This window comes from Suricata suricatta, chromosome 6, assembly GCF_006229205.1.
Source record: "Suricata suricatta isolate VVHF042 chromosome 6, meerkat_22Aug2017_6uvM2_HiC, whole genome shotgun sequence".
NCBI lineage: Eukaryota > Metazoa > Chordata > Mammalia > Carnivora > Herpestidae > Suricata > Suricata suricatta.
In genome coordinates this window covers 72,285,095-72,302,703 of record NC_043705.1, presented here as the reverse complement: position 1 = coordinate 72,302,703, position 17,609 = coordinate 72,285,095, and the positions used below count along the sequence as shown (strand labels likewise).

The window sequence follows — 17,609 nt, the reverse complement described above, 5'->3', positions numbered from 1 at the left end:
AGTCGAGCCCGGGCCTCCTCGGCTTGGGGCTGGCCGGCCCCGAGGCGAGAGCTGCGAGGCTCGAGCGGCAGGCACTTGCCGGGCGCGTTAGTCCCGCCGCGACCCGGGCTCCCAGCACGTGGGGAGCGGCGGGGAGGGGGAGGGGGCGGCGGCCCGAGCGAGCCCGGGAGGGAGCGGGCGGGTCTGCGGGAAGTTTGAGGCGGGAAGAGAGACTCTGGGACCGGGAGGAAGGCCCAGAGAAGGACTGGGCTGGAGTAGGGTCGTGCGCGAGTGTGGGAGGCTGATTGGAGCGAAGCTGCGATGTATAGATGCGGGAGGAGAAAGGTTTCCAGCCTCTCTTCGAGTACCGCTGCGAAAACTTAGCAGGAGCGCAGCAACTGTTAAAAGACGGGGCGCAGAAAAGGAAGATTGAAGAGGGTTAGCCACTTAGGGAAGAGTCATTGTTAAAACGCGTGAAAGGCAGGATAGAGCTGCGTGCGCCTGGAGCTTCACAACTTAGGGTTGTGAGAAGCGTCTCAGAAAGAGGAGTTACTCGGACAAGGAAGATGAGGGGGGAAAAGGAAGTTACAGTGTACGGAGAAAGCCATTTTGAGGGGAGAAAGGAAGGTGAAAAGGAAAGAACGGAAAGATGAGTGAACTTTCTCGATGATGAGAGACTTTAGGGAAAGAGAGGCAGTTTATTAGAGTACCTAGATTTTTAAGACATAATTGTTTTATGGCGTAAAGCTCTTTGACTAGTTGGAATTCCTATTTAACGTAAAGAATAAATGCTGCGTGGAATAGTTACTTTTTGGATGGCCAATTCTTGCAGAGTCTACTGGCTTGTAGTCTCTGGAGAGTTACAGTCTCAGTCAGGATACAGAGTTTGCTATGATTGAGTTGGCAACAGTATATTTTCCCCCTCTTTTTTGTGGAGTGGAAATAATCGTAGGAGTAAATTCTCTTTGCTGAGGTCGGCGGACAGCTCTGCCTTCAGTCGCCTGTCTCGGTACTTTCTGGCTGGGGAAGGATCTGACGTCTCCTTCCCCCGCTTCTTCCTCTCCCTCCCCTGCCAGAGATCTCCTTTGTTTATTCGTGGATGGCTTGTAGGTGACTCTCCACTGCTATGCTGAAATCTTGAAAGGTGGGAATGCTGTGTCTTGACTCATGATTTCTACCCCAAGCCTCTTTTCTTAAATAATCCTAGTGGGTATTACCTTTTTCTTTTTCTTTTTCTTTCTTTTTTTTTTTTTTTTTTGAATGGAATCTCTACAAACCCACACTGGATAAATTTTATTTAAATTTTATCACTCCGCTCTCGGTTTACCTGTGAAAGGACACATTTGCTTTGACCTATACATTTTTTGCTAAGATTATATGATACACTTTTATTCTGTTCTTCTGTGAGCATTTTCAAAACTTTTCCTTACTCAAGTACATGAAGTTCTTGGTAATAGGAATAAGTGCTTATTAAAAGTAACGTTTCCCCCCCTTCATTTGTTTGATCAAGTATCCAATAAGACTTCATTTTCGGTTCTTGGGATGTATGTGTATGTTATATACTACTGCTTTGCTTTAGTTATCTATTTATCTGTAATGTGTATGTGTGTATTGATACAGTTCTAGTCCGTCTAAAAGTTTTATCCCACAAATATTTTCTCTTTTTTTTTTGTCAAAAATAAGCCATGGTGTGCTACATTCTATTAAGTAGGCAGGAATGTAGTTAATAGAAGTCTTATTATTTTGACTGCAAGACCCCCTACCTCTTCCTTACCATCTCTAATCTAGTTGGCCTAAGTAGATTTGTCTAAGTTCTAAATAGACTGATTTATCTTTTTTCTACAGGATATTTTCTTAACTTTCTTAATATATTTTCTTTAGGTGAATCAAAAAGGGCCCCAAGAAGTCTGTAAATGTTGGAAAGAATTCATCTGTGAATTTTTGATGTTTAAGGAGTTCGTATTTGTATTCATCTTTTAAAACTGGGAAGATTTGTATTTTATTTTAAAACTTCTTGATATTTACAATGAATGGACACAGTGATGAAGAAAGTGTTAGAAACAGTAGTGGAGAATCAAGGTAAGCTCTTTATATCAAGTATGTATTATGAAGAGAATGTAAAACTGGTGTGACTCTTTAGTAAGTTTTCCTAATAGGTGGCAGAGTTTTCAGATCAGATTCTTCCGCTTAGTTATCCAAACAGTTAAATGTTTCTGTTAAGTTTTGTTGATAATACAGATTTTAATTATTTTTTTCATTGAGCTGTACAAAGAAGAATGTAAATACAGAAAGTTTAGGTGACTTAAATGTCTTTGGAGGTTTATTTGTTTGGGTCAGTTATTGAAACTAGAGCAAGTGTAGACTTTAAATTGGTTTAACTGTTAGTGCACTCTCCAAATAAAGGCAGTAAGAAGTTCTTAATTGCTCACTTTTTCCTATGATTATGTCTTCTATACCTGTCCTGTCCAGTATAGGAGCCACTAGCCACATGTTGCTATTTAAATCTAAATAACTATTTAAAATTACAAAATATTCAAAATTCAGTCACAGTCAGCTCAACACAATTCTAGTGCTCAAACCCATATATGTGGTTAATGGCTACCATGATGTATAGTGTGAATAGAAAACATTTCCATCACTGCTAAAGTTATTTTGGGCAACACTGATCTGGATATGTGTTAAAGTATTGTTCCAATCTTTTTTTTCTCTATTTTCTTTTTAAATTTGAGTTTTAATTATATATGAATAAGTAACTTGGGCCAGTTCTTTGCACAGAAGATACAGTTATGGAAGTAAGCCATACTAAGCTATTTGAATGTGTAAGAAACCTCTTCAGATACAAAGACTCTTTTATTCTTCTGTAGACCCCAAATTTTGAGTTATCTGCACATTGATATAATCCACATAGTTATATGTACTTCTCAGTAGAGATAAGAGCATTGGAATTAGACTATATGATTACTTTTCCCAGTTCTCCTTGTTAGAGTGTCAAGGCAAATTCTGTTACCTTGAAGTTTTGATTTTTCACTACAGGATGGGAATTACAGTATTGTTTATTTTATGTAAAATTGAGAATAAGGGAGGTGTTCTGTGTAGAGGTTTTAAACCTGATATATTGAGTACTCAGTTATTTGCTTATTATAATTAGCATCATGTTTTATGTACCATAGGATACTACATATATAACTGGAACATTAATTATAGTGGTGGAGAAATGTGATGGACAAGAAATGGTTTTGGCAGTTGGGAGGATTTCAGAAAAAATGTTGGATAGAAAATGAGAAAATGAAGCAGTGGTTTAAGTATTTGACTTGAAACTTTGTGTTTTCTGGTCACGCTAGGTATACTTTATCAACTTTCACAGGCAGACTTGTTTAGATAACAAGAATATCATAGAGAAAAAGGAGCAGTTATGGAAAGCAGTATTATTTAGTTGAACAGGTATTGGTCTAAATGTTACAAAACCTGAGTTGATAACTCTGTATTAACTATTACAGAGAGAACTCTGTATTAACTGATTTCTCAACTGAAAAAAAAAAGACTTAAACCGAATGATTTTGAAGTTTCATCCTACCTCTTAATTTACAAAGTATAGTAACAGACAGCAGAGTTCCAGAATCACTGGAGTTGAGAGGTTAAATTGTAGGAGTTGTGAATCTCATCTTTGATTTATATCTCTATAGGTGTATTGACTGTAGTAAGTGATTAGAAGAGTCACCTTGTCCACATTCGTTTATTCATTAGTGAGTAATGAAATGGTTAATAGTAGAACTATCTAGAGAAAACCCACGAATTAAACTACTCACAAAATGGGAAAGAAGACTTGTCAGAGTAAATCTAGTTGAAGAGAGATTGTGTGCTTTTATACTGTGAGCCCTTACTTGCTCCAATTATGTTTTGTGTATTTTGCTGTCATATCCAAAGCAAAAAAGGAGTGGTAGTAAGTCAGATTTGCTAGTATAATTGAAAAAAAAAGTCCAAGCAAACCAAATTTACTTAAAGCATTATTTTACAGTGCATACTTATTTAAAATAATTGCAAATCATATTCTCTAGTTATTCTGAAGTTTTATGTGCTTCTCAGAAGTGTGCTTGTCAAGTTATCTTGTTCTTACAACTGCTTGGTGTTTATCAGAAGGAGGAAGACCTGCTTCTAATTTGCTTTCATTTTCTTTCTTCTTGGTGTCATGCTATCCTTTTCCTTTGCTCTGCTGTCATTATTATCAACCCTCAGCCATCATCACCTCTCACCCCAGAAAAAAAGTTTTCATATTAAGACAGTACAGAGAAGAGAGATTGTGCCTAGTTAAGAATGAAGACATGAATTTATAGGTACGGATTTCTAGCAAAAACATTTATTGTACAATGAATATTAATATCGAGTTGGAAGGAGAAATAACATTACTTTTAAAATTGGTATACGTTGTAAATAGTTTTTGAAGTAAAATTTGAGGTTTGTTAGCCAGAAGTTTTAAATGTACTTTTGTCTTAGATTTTCATTTTTTTGTGTGGAGGTTCATATAATGAAATAAAATTAAGCAAGCAGTCGTTTGACAATTTTAGTTGGTATAATTAGCTTTCTACTAAAAGTTTTTTGATTTCATGTGGAAAGTTGTCTATGACCATTGACTGAAAGGAGGAAGAATACACAGGAAGATGTCTCTTTGACTATGCTATAACTGACAATTTTGAAACTTAATTTACTAAGAAATGTGGGTCACGATGCACCTGCACATCAGTTTAAACACAGCATAAAGTTTATTATATAACTGAAGTTAAACTTTTTTTTTAAGGTTTTTTAAATGTTTGTTTATTTTTGAGAGAGAGAGAGAGACAGAGTGGGAGTGGGAGTGGGGCTGAAGAGAGAGAGGGAGACACAGAATCCGAAGTAGGCTCCAGGCGTGAGTTGTCAGCACAGAGCCCAGTGTGGGGCTTGAACTCACAGACCGAGAGATCATGACCTGAGCTGAAGTTGGATGCTCAACTGACTGAGCCACCCAGGCACCCTGAAGTTAAGCTTTTAAAAATGCTTTTGGAAGATTTCAAGGCATCAATTCCCACCTGTGTGGATTTGACAAAAAAACAAACAAAACCTTGGGTTTTCCAAAACCTGGTTAGACTTTTTATTTTAAAGTTCTTTTGAATAATGGTTTACTCCAGGAATAGATTTGTGGATGAAGACCAGAAATACATAGTCACATTTTGCTAATTTTCACTGATTACTGCATACTTAATCCTCAGAAGAATTTCTCTCCTTGCCTCCAGATTAAATTTTTAATAATCTAGAATTGTTCATTCATGTAAATTTGATAATGTATTTGAATTACTTTAATTAGCGTCTACATATTATGCTCTTGAAAAATTATTAGAGTGAGGGAAATTGTTGGTGATGTGCTATAGTGGTCTTAAGCGTTTACACTTAATCTGTGTCTGGCAATTGAGCTTTATCAACCTGACTCTTAAAATTCTTTGGATCTCAACTTTTAAAGTGTTTTGTATAAACATTCAGTAGGAAATAGAATCAGTGGAAAGGTCCTAACTGATAATCTCCTTTTGTAGAAATTGAGAATTTTTTAAAGGCTTTCTGAAGCCCTGTTAAATTTAATGAACACCAAGTTAAAGTTAATTCAAACACAGGCCATGTTGTATTTTTTTTTTTACCATATATTTATTTGTTAGCATTTTGTTAAAAACTTCTATGGTATACCATTTTTGGAAACTTTGCATTAATGTACACACATACCAGAAAGATTTTTTGTATCAAAAATAGTTTTTTTCACTAAGTAAATGTGAATAATTTTTAAAGGTAATACTAGTTAAAATGGTATTTTCTAGGTTTCTTTGCATTTATCTCAGAGTTTTTAAAAAAGGCAATTCTTAAATTTTTTTTAATGTTTATTTATTGTGAGACAGAAAGAGAGCAAGCGGAAGAAAAGTAGAGAGGGGGAGAGAATCCCAAGCAAGGTGTGCAGCGTCCCATATGGGGGCTCAATCCTACTGACCCTGAGATCTTGACCTGAGCTGACATCAGTAGTTGGGCACTTAACTGACTGAGCCACCAAGGCATCCCTCAGTTCACTCATGAATTTCAAAAGGTTGTACTAAGAAACATTTTAAGGAATGCAGGAAAATGTGAAATCGTATAGCCAGAATGGTCAGAAATCATTGAGTTATGGAAACTGGTTTTAAAATTTTACCATGACGTCATTATTTGCAGGAAAGTGTAGCTCTTTTATGCCACATTCTGTTAATCCCGTTTTTCAACTCTGTATGTACTTTCTTCATCTTTTTCTATTCCGTTTCTTTCCTCAAATACTATATACATGCTACTTAAGCTGAGATCATCTAAGGTCATTTCTTACATTTTGAAAAATCAGTAAACTGTTATCCAGGACCTTTAGCAATAGGTTACTCTCTCTCCAAATAGAATTTATTAAGTTAAAATTTTCATAATATTTCCTGGGATTGTGGTTAATCTGTATTACTGTAAAGTGTTTAAAACTTATAACTGGTAAGGTTAAGAGAATTGTATATGATTTAACTTTCAAATACATTATTTTTATCTACATAGGCATGAGATAATGTGGAGGCAGACATTAATTTGTAATTGCCCCTTTTTATACTTCTTAAGTAGTTGCTTCTTTAAGGTTTTGGTGGCTGGTGGATTATATCTGGCACAGTTTTGTATTTAAAAATAAAGAGTATTTCTTTGTGGCGAAGACATAAAGAATAGAAAAAACTTTTTTACAGAAAATTAAAAAAATACATAAATAGAAAAGTTAAAGCTCTAGTTGTGGTCCCTGGATGAGTAGCATCACCTGGGAACTTGTTGGAAATGTATAACCATGCCCCCCTCCCCAACCTGTCTGCCTGAATCAGAAGCTTCATTTTAACAAGATTCTCAAGTGATAACATGTTCATATTAAATTCTTATGTATGTAGATGAAACTTTTTCCCTGGAGTCATTCAGCATGTTACCATTTTTTTGTTGTTATTACGCATGCTCCCCCCCTCCCACGGGAACCCCCAAGGGATGGTGTCATGGCCCATGCCAGCAAGAGTTTGAGTATAGTTCATATATCTTGAAACAATAATAGTGGCATGGAATAATTATTGAGCTCTTATACTGACTGAGGCAGGCATGGTGCACAGTGTATTACATGAATTTATCATACTTCATCCTCATAAAATTCCTGTGATGTATGCAGTATTATGATTGCTACTCTCCAGAAGGGGAAACCAGATTTTTAGCCATTTTTAAAAATCTTTTTTAAAAACTACTAACTAAATTCCACACTTTACTTGGATTTCATTGGTTTTTCCATTAATGCCACTTCTGTTCCAGGATTCAGTCCAGGGTACCATGTTGCATTTAGTTGTCAACTCTCCTCAGTATCCTCTGGTCTGTGAGAGTTCGTGTCTTTCCTTGATTTCCTTAACAGTCTTGAGAAGTGCTGGCCAGGTATCCTATAGAATATACCCCAATTTGAGCTTTTCTGATGCATTTTTTATGGTAAACTGGGGTTATCAGTTTTTAGAAAGAATATCACTGTGTTTAAGTGCTCTTCTAGTCACATGGTATGAGAAGCGTAGTATCCACATGATATTACTGATGATGTTAACCTTCATCACTTAGCCAGTGTAATATTTGCCATAGTTCTCCAGTTTGAGTTACTGTGTTTTTTCTTCCATACTGTATTCTTTGGAAGCAAGTCACTATGTCTCTCCCTTTCTCAAATCTTTTGGGGGAAGGTTGAAATTAAGTTCCATCTCCTGCTGGGAGGGAGTATCTACATATATTAAATGGAATTCTTCTGTAAAGAAGTCTCTTCTCTATTTTTTCAGTCACTCATTTATGTAAGACAGGATTTATGCATATGTGTTTTATACTTTGGGTTATAATCCAGTAGGTTATTTATTCTGTTGCTCAGATTATTCTAGCCTTGCCCATTGCCACTGTTCAAGTTGGGAACTTTCAAGTTGGCCACTGTATTGCTGTTACATACTTTTATCCTTTTGCCCTAGAGCGAGCCATTTTTCCAAAGAGTCGTGGATCCTTTTATTGGAGACAAGGGTATTAGAAAACCAAGGTTTGGGTGCTAGGTATGCTTGTTACTCTCCAGTTATCACTGCTTCTGGGTTCTCTCAGTGGAAAAAGCAGACAGAGCTATGTAGTATACGTATATATACTAAACCACCTATTTCTACGTATTTGTAGTGTCAGTATCTATCTCTATGCATGTTAAGGTAAACATGAGTTCATACTGATGCCTCCAACTCTGATTCTATATTACAAGATTCATCCTAACCTTCCTTTCCTGCTCCTTTATAACTTCAGTCTCCTTCAGAGAGAAACCTGGCTCCTACCATCCACCATCCCATCATGCACTTAAAGCTCATATACAGGTAACGCAGTTTTAGAATTTTTAGGCCATGCTCCCAGAAGAAACAAATTTATCAGCTAGAATACAGTGTTTATGTACAGTATTTACAGTCTGTAATATATTTAGTCTTGCAGTTTCTAGTCAAAACACTGTTTTCTAAATTTACTAAAGTTAGCTTCTTCCTCCCACCCCCTTCAGTATGGTTGTCATAAATTTGTAATAAAGTTAGATTCATTTGGCACAGTGTGCATTCCATTCTGTGTTCTTCAGTCACATGGGTTGATTTTTTTTAACTTGCATATATTACTTTTACTCTGTAATGTACAGTTTTAGGTGTTTTGACAAATGCACAGAATCATTTATTCTCCACTCCATTACTATACAGAATGGTTCCTTCACCCTAGAAGTTCCTCTCTGTGTCCCAGATCTACTGAATCAGAATTGTCATTTTAACAAGATTTCCAGGATATTTGTGTACATATTAATTTCATATACATATAGGAGAAGCTATTCACCTGGAATCATTGCCATATTTAAAAATTGTAAGTTAATTTGAAGACAGATTATTATGATTTAGAGGTGACAATGGAATAGTTTTAACACAGTGAAGTGAATATACTCAAATTCATGGAACCATATAGGTATACAAGTGAGGTGTAGGAAAATGGAATTGGGCAAATTATTGGGATAATATTATAGGCTATAGGGGAAGTTTTCATGGAACTCCTCAACTTTTATGATCTTGATAAGAAATGATGTAATTTGGAAAGAAAGGAGGAACAAATGGTAATATATTCTGTAGTGGGATGGAGAGGAAGATTTAAGGAAGATTTTTACAGAGGCCATAGTCCCCCAGTCAAAAAATGCAAGTTCCTAATAAAGAGAATGTGTTGGACCTCCTAGCTTTGCAATTCTTTACTCTGATGTCTAGTCCCAAGTGAAGGAAGGAAAAAAAAGAAGTACAGCTGAATAAATGCAGCATATATTTTTTTTAAAGTTTGTTTATTTATTTGAAGAGAGAGTGCTTGTGTGCAGGCAAGTGAGTACAAGTGGGGGAGGTGTAGAGAGAGGGAGAGAGAGAATCCCAAACAGTCTCCACACTCAGCAAGAAGGTAGACATGGGCTTGATTTCACAACCTTGAGAAATCAGGAGTTGGACGCCACTTAGGAGCCCCAAATGCAACATGTTTTGAGAGGATGTTACTCATGTGAGTGGACTGGTGGGAACCACTGGTTTAAGGAGATACTCTAGACCAGAATCAAGTTCTTAATGAATGAATGACTGAGAAAATTGCTGTTTATAGTTAAGGATATATTATCTGTCACTGTGATAAGGGGTGATTGCTCAGTCAACTATAAGTAAATGATAAACTGTATTTGAAAGTTCTTCATTGTGAATAGATTGAGATCTAAGTTATCATTGAGATTAAAGTGCAGAGACATGCAAAGTTCTGCTCAACAGTACTGGCTTCTGGCATCCAGTGTCTACAGTAACTCTCAGAGATGAGACATAAGGCACAAAAATAGTGGGGAGCTCTTTTTTTTCTTTCTTTTCTTTTTTGAAGTTTATTTTGAGAGAGAGAGGGAAAGAAAGAGAATTCCAAGCAGGCTCTGTGCTGCCAGTGCAGAGCCCAGCACGAACTGTGAAATCATGACCTAAGATGAAACCAAGAGTCGGATGCCTAACTGACTGAGCCGCCCAAGCAGCCCCTAAGTCAAATGTTTGCGGTGTCAGGTGGTTATAGTTGATACAAATAGAATGACAGCATGCATCGATTCAAAGATCAGAGACAAGTTTAATTGTAAGGCCAATGGTTAGTCAGCCCAGTGTCAGAATGAAGTTTTTTATTGTTGTTTTTTAAAGAGATCATGTAAAACCCTGGTCATCTTAGCTTTTACATGTTAAAAATTCTGATGATAGAGCTTTTATGATGGTGAGGTATATTGACAGGCTTACGCAAAAAGCAAAGAGAAATTTTTATACCCAGAAAAGTGATGTTAGATGGCAGTAAATACTGTGCTGAAGAGTTACTATGTAAAGGAATGGGGCCATTATAGAAGAGTAGAGTTGCAGTCTAAATTCCCTCAAAGGAGACCATTCTTTTTGTACTTGAAGATTACAATAATGATTATTGCCATTTGACGCAACTACTACAGTACTCCCATTTTTAAGTGAGTAAATCCTGCAGTAATAAAAGAAGTATCTGAAAGGAAATTTTATAAGAATTACAATTAGTTGTATGAGTACAAAAAATGTAAATCTCTATTACAGTTTTAGTATGTATTTTATAGCAAAGGATGGACTTAATGTTCAGTAGTTTTTCTTAAACATGTTATACTACATTGGTGATTTTACTTAAAAATTTTTTTGTTTATTGAATGGCTCACAGTAAATAAAAGTGTTATGTGCAGCACACTCCCATGGGTATCTGCAGACTGATGAAAAATCACAAATAACTTTGTTAGTAGAGTAAAGCATTTAGTGCTGGGAACTTAGTTTTTTGCAATGGTATTCATTTAAGTAATGAAAAGTATATACAGTACATATTTCAAAAATATTTTTTAATATTTACTTTTGAGAGAGAGAGAGAGTGAGTAGGGGGGAGTCAGAGAGAGAGGGAGACAGAATCTTAAGAAGATTCCAGGCTCTGAGCTGTCTACACAAAGCCCAATGTGGGGCTCAAACTCATGAACCATGAGATCATGACCTGAGCTGAAGTTGGATGCCCCTTAAAAATCATCTTCAAAACAAATTAGTCAAATAGATAATCTCTTGAAGGTTTATGTCTTTATATTTGAGAGAGAGGGGATAGCTCATGCTAGTGAAGGAGAGGGGCAGAGGGAGAGATAAAGAATCGAAGCAGGCTCCACACACAGCCTGATGTGGGGGGTTGATCTCATGACCTGAGCTGAAATCAAGAGTTGGACATTTAACTGACTGAGCCACCAAAGTGTCCCTGGATAATCTCTTTAAAATTGAATTTATAAATATATTCATTTATTTTATTATTACTGTTACTTAAAAATTGGGGATAATTTTAAACATATGAAAAAGCAATGACCAGTAGTAAAGTGAACGTTCATGTACACATCATCTAACCTCAACATATTTCCCCTCATGGTCAGTCTAGTTTAAACTCTAAATTTCCCACTCAGTTATTTTGAAATATCATAGTTTCTACATAGATTAGATTTATGGCAGGTAATACTTATGGGGAAAGCATTAATGTCATCAGTTAAGCTTTATCTACTTGTTTTAAATTACAGAATTAGAGATTTGTATCATGTTAATATTACAAAAATTTTATGTGTTTTATGAAACTACTGTTTAATAACTTTCAAATATATATGAAAGCCTTTATTGCTCATTGGACTCCCTGAATATTTACTAGAGAAACTTTTGAGTTTACTGTCTTTACCTAATACTCAACATGACTAAACCTGGTCATCTTTGAAATTAGTGATGCTAAATGTGACCCTTTATAGCATCTTTTTTGGCAGTTTTATTTTCATTTACTCAACTGGAAACTTTAAGGTGGTAGAAGCATACTGTATTTTGAGTTCATTGTAGAATTTTGACATGGATTTGTACTTTAGAATGCTAAAAAGAGCTGTTGGGTTGTGTTCAGTGTTTAACATAGCAGTGACATTAGTTGGTTTTCAGGACCATACAGATGGATAAATACATTTTAGATTTTCTCACACCTTTGATATTTATTTGATTGCTTATAGTGAAAAATAAGCTGGATAACAGAATTTAATACAGTGTAATTTTAAAGAATTTAAAGTGTCTGATCTTAGTTGTCATCTAAATGAGCTCTTCTCATTTTTTAAATGATTGTTCTAGGATATATTTTAAATAGTAAGTTGCAGCATGTTAGAGAATTATGATCAGTTCTTTTTTTTTTTTTTAGTGAAAGAGAATAGTGTAACCTAGAATAGAAAACTCAGTGGGCCTTTTGTAGAGTACTAGTTCATCACACTTTTATGCCTATGTGTGCACACATGTGCATGCTGCATCATGATATAAAATAAAATATAGAACTCATGGTCAAGAAAGTTTGAAAGCCATTGCCTTTGGCCACCAATTCTTTTTTTTTTTTTTTTGGTTTTAAGTATTTCCTCAGTCTCTACTATTTCCATATTGTTTCTCTAGTCCTATTGAAGTAGATAATGGTCTATAAAAATAACTGAAATGAAGCCCCTGACTTAATGAATTCTAGGATGTAGTTAGAAGAGGTACATGCATAAAGATAATTATAATATTATGAAGGAATTAATAATAACATGAGAAAAATACTGTGAACATGTAGGTTGGTACAGTGATGTGCCTGAAGAAATTGGAGGGGGTTACATAAAAAATATGATATTGTTGAGTAACCTTAGAGTGGATTATCAGTTGCTTCAGAGAGGAATCATTCTCTAGAGGGAAAAGTATAGGGAATACTACCAATGAGTTCTAAGATGATTCTTTCCATAAAGCCTTGCCCCTGCTTCCATTTCCCTTACTTCTAGTTCCTTAATCAAGAATCAGTCTTTATATCTTTGATTCTCGTAAGTTTTACTTTTTCCCCCATGGTATTTTGTCTTTACTAAAAACTCCTGTTAGTTGAAGAGATGAGCCACTGAATTTACATCGTAAATGTATAGAACTTATTCTTTCAATAATGTTTATTGCATAAACATTATTATAGTATATTAATTAGAGAACCAGTCAAGGTGCTGTGTGTGTGTGTGTGTGTGTGTGTGTGTGTGTGTGTACACCAGAGACCTCAAAACACAGGGGCTCACATAATTACTTCTTTTCTCCTCTCAGGTAAGTGACCTCTGTTCCTTGAGGTTATTCAGTTACTGTGACTAGTGGGACAGTTTTGCTATCCTTAATACATGGCTTCTCTTCCTCTACTAGTTGCCATTTTCAGACAGCAGGAACAAAATGGGGTAGAGGAGGATTTAAGGTAAGCAACTTTATTAAGGCTATGATATAAGATTCCCACATTACTTCTAGCCATATCGCATTGGCTAGAACCTGTTCACATGGCCACATCTAGCTGAAAGATAGACTGGGAAATCTAATCTTTAGTTGGGTGGGTGGGCGTATACCAATGAAAACTGGACAGCAGTTATGTAATACTAAAAGGCAAACAAAAATGGATACTTGGTGAGTGTGGAGGAGCAAGTAGACAATGTATATAAATATGTGGCACAAATATAAAGAGTTATTTTAAAGTCAATCACTTATACTAAGAAATTAGTGGCTTTCATTTTTCTGAATTTTCTTTCATTTCTTACGTATTCATAATTTGTATTCTTGTTATAATATTGGTATTGCTTTCTACACTTACCCTTCTCTGAGCCTCAGTTTATTTATTATATGAAAATAGATGGATTAAATGAGAATCCAGGGTCTGGCACATAGCAGCAATTAGTAAATCACCTTGTTTTCCTTTTTTAGTAAGTAATTTGTATTGAAAAATTTTAGTACATCTCTAGATGTTATTCATAGACATTTTATATATTTATAATTATTGCAGTCTGAAGAACAGTTTAAAGCAGAACTTGAAGTAATGATTCTGATCTTGAACTCAGGAAAAAGACCAATGGTTTTTTGTTTTTTTCTGGTAGCTACTAGTATTGAATTCCCACAACACATCAGACTATATGCTTTACATCTCTTTTAATCTTCACAGTAATCCTTAAGTATGTTTATTATTTCCAAGTGGCAGAACCTTAAGACTTGCCTAATGGGTGTACATATATAAATATATAAATAAGAAGGAGCTAGAAAGCTAGGAAAAAATAGTTTAGGGTTGAACTTCAGAGTACTCAATCAGGTTAGCCCTGAATTTCCCCCATAATTGTCTGTCAAAAAGTTCTTCAAAACTTCCCCCAAAGACCTCCTTTTGGCTGGTATTGATCTTAAACAGTAATTAGGAGAGGAAACAGGGCTTAAAGTATTTAGTGTAGTATGTTTGTTCTTTAGCATAGTAAATACAGTTACTTGTTTATGTATTACTATGTTTGTCAGACATTTAATCTTCTATTAATATTTCTGTGGAAATACTTTTATCAGTGTGGCCTATAGCATTCCTTCCCTATCTTTCCACAGTCTAACCTGCAGTTTCTTGACTTTTTCAGTCCATTCCTAGTCCTTTATCAGGGCCACTTTCTTCTATTGCTGATCTGATGGTAAGGAAAGCAACTGCTCATTGTTGCCATTTTTTTTTTTAGAAGATCATTCGTTATTTTATTCATTCTTCCTTTGTGTGCCATTGCAGACTTAGTTTCCAATTCCTGTAATTAAAAAAAAGCAAAAAATACTTGAAGACTTTTTTTTCCTATAACACAGAATACACTTGAGAATATATTCTTTTTATGAATATACCCTTAATATATTGTTGGTTTTATTTTTTTTTTTTTAATTTTTTTTTTCATTAAAGGACTGATTTGAGTGGAGAGTTGAATGCAGAGAAAGGAAGTGTTGCTATTCTGTCATGTGCTAGGTTAAGCTAACAGATTCTCTGAAAGTATTTCCTACTCAGAAACATATGAAAATCCTATATAAAATAGTGCAAATGGGCCAAAAATAGGTACACTGCTGAACTTCCCAGAAGACTTCATTGTTCCAGGAATAAAAATGACCTCAAACCCAACATTAGGAGCAGTAAGCTCTGAACAAACATGGTAGCACAAGGGTATTTGCAGGGGATACAGGGTCTCTGGACAGCAGGCTGAGATCGGAATTGAAAATAAGTGTTTGACTATGGAATTAAGTCTCCTTAAAGTTGGGACCCTGTGTTGTATGGATAAATTAGAGAGTATAGTGATGAAGATATTTTATTTTGAAATCTGTGAAAAGCTACATTAAGTTGTCTGAACTAGAGTATAAATGAGAGAAAGGACCAGAGGTTCCAAGCAGATAACATCAATGAATGAAGCTGTTTGGGTGTAAGGTACTTGTTAAAGGGAGGTGACTACTGAAGATCCTGCAGAGATTTGGTGATGTATATCATTGGAAATAACCAGTGCTACTTGGATATAGACAATTGTGACCATGTGGGAAATGGATTTAGTGTTGTAGATTTTCTGATTCCTTAAAATTATTTTCCCCCAAACAATTTTATTTTATTTTATTTTTTGCATATTTATTTATTTTATTAGAGAGAGAGAGAGCGAGCAAGAGCACATCACATCAGGAGAGGAGAGGGCAGAGAGAGTGAGAATCTAAGCAGGCATGGGGAGCCTAATGCAGGCCTCAGTCCCATGAGCCTGGTATCATGACCTGAGCTGAAATCAAGAGTCGGGCGCTCAACCAACTGTGTCCCTCAGGCACTCTTCCCCCAAACAATTTAAATTAGATGACTTAGAAAAAGAAAAAATCTGAAAGAAGAAAGGTAGAGGCAGAGAAACTAGGAGGAAAGAACAAGAAAATTTTGAAAGACTTAGGCTTAAGATATTTTTGAATAAAAAGCAAAGAGGTGGTAATACTGTTGAATTTTTAGAGTTCTAGAAAGTAGGAGTAGAATTAAGTAAAACACCCTAGCAATACAACTGTCTTTATCATGTACCACTTCCAAAAATCTTGCTAAGTATCTTATGTAATCTGGAAATGGAGATCTAGAAAAACTTGGTTGGCGAAGTGAGGGATGAGTAGAGTAGGAGCACTAAGGAGGAGTATAGAAAAGTTGCAAAAATAGTACCAAGAAATTCTTAAATGCCTTTTGTTCACATTTGCTGTTTTAACTTTTTGCCATTATATATATATTTATATGTGTGATGTATATGTAGTAAATTTATTTTTCCTAAATTATTTAAGGGCGCATTGGAAAAATCATGCCACTTTACTCCTTAGAATATATATACCCTTAGAATATATGTATTCTAAGAATAAAGGCATTCCGTTACATATGCCATGTATCATAACTAAATTTATATTGATAGAATACTTTTAATCTTCAGTCAGTAGTCAGTTTGGTCAGTCCTAATCATCTTTCATTAGAGTCCAATCTGAGATTACATACTGTATTTGACTGTCATGTTTCTTTAATCTCCTTTAATCTGGAACACGTCCTTTTTGTTTTTCATGGCATTACTATTTTGAAGAGGATAGGTTAGTTAATTTATAAGAATATTTCTTGATTTGGGCTTTTCTATTCATTTATGATTAGATCCAAGTTATGCATCCCAAACCGCATGCATTCCTGGCTGGAGTATGGTATAAGTGGTGATATGTCTTGCTCAATTATCAGGAGGCTCATGTTGCCTGTCAGTGTCTGTTGATAATGTTTTAGTGACGAGGACAGGGTGGTTTCTGGTTTTTCAACTAGTTTCTCACTTATCAGTTACACCAAAAGCAGTTTCTGAGAAGATACCTTGAGACCATGCAAATATCTTACTCATCAAACTCTCTCCCTAGATTTAGCATCTCTGGATGATTCTTGCCCAAACTAGTGTTTTCTATGGTAATTGAAAATGGTAATTTTCTAACACTACTCTCCTGGCCACATTGACCATTTGGCATTCAGAGCCCTATCATAGCCCTCCACTACCTACCTACTACTTATTGTCAGCATGGACTTGAGGATTCCTGTTTTATTTACTGGGTAATAATCTTTTATGGACTGTTTCGATGCTTAGATCAGATTTGGCCAGTGAAAGCTTTTTCACGTTGGTTTCTGTGTCCTGTTTTTGTTTTGTTTTCCTCTTTTGAAATGCCTTCACTCTCTCATATATTCTCTCTCTCTCTCTCTCTCTCTCTCTCTCTCTCTCTCTCTCTCTCTCTCTCTCCCTCTCTGTCACTCTGTCACTCTGTCACTCTGTCACTTTGCTTTTTGGTATAGCAAGATAGTTTAGGTTCATCTTGTAGTTTCCCTGTCCCTAGAATCTGCCGTTTTTCAAAGGACTCCGCTTATTTAAGTGTGGAATTATACTTACTGGTCAGGATCTGGGTGCTAGGGAATTAAAAAATTTAAAACTTCAAAGAGGGTATGTTTACATTGGTAAATGTAGCAAATCAAAGCGTATGCTGTCATAAATACAAAAAGATACATTCAGTGGGCCATGTTTTTAGGCTTGGAAGCAAAGCATATTCATTTTTGAGGGACAAATGGAAACTGTGATACATCTACAAAATGGAGTATGTGCAGTTGCATAAAGGAAGAGGAAACATATCTACTGCTGTGGAATGATTTCCAGAATATAATGTGTATGTATCATTTATTTAAGAGTGTAAATGTGTTAATGATTA

The 17,609-nt window shown here is 35.6% G+C and overlaps 1 protein-coding gene across 4 annotated transcripts in view; it reads left to right on the top strand.

Moving 5' to 3' along the window:
• The window catches only part of CHD1 (chromodomain helicase DNA binding protein 1), a 73,189-nt gene that overhangs the window by 674 nt on the left and 54,906 nt on the right, over window positions 1–17,609 (top strand). For 2 of the 4 annotated variants that reach the window (XM_029942640.1, XM_029942643.1), the window contains exons 2-3: window positions 1,861–2,058; window positions 13,272–13,320. In XM_029942640.1, the coding sequence (XP_029798500.1) occupies window positions 2,010–2,058; window positions 13,272–13,320 (98 nt within the window). In that variant the 5' untranslated portion in view covers window positions 1,861–2,009. Of the gene's footprint in view, window positions 1–1,055; window positions 1,124–1,860; window positions 2,059–13,271; window positions 13,321–17,609 lie in introns of all 4 variants that reach the window. The other 2 variants (XM_029942641.1, XM_029942642.1) reach the window with 2 other exon arrangements.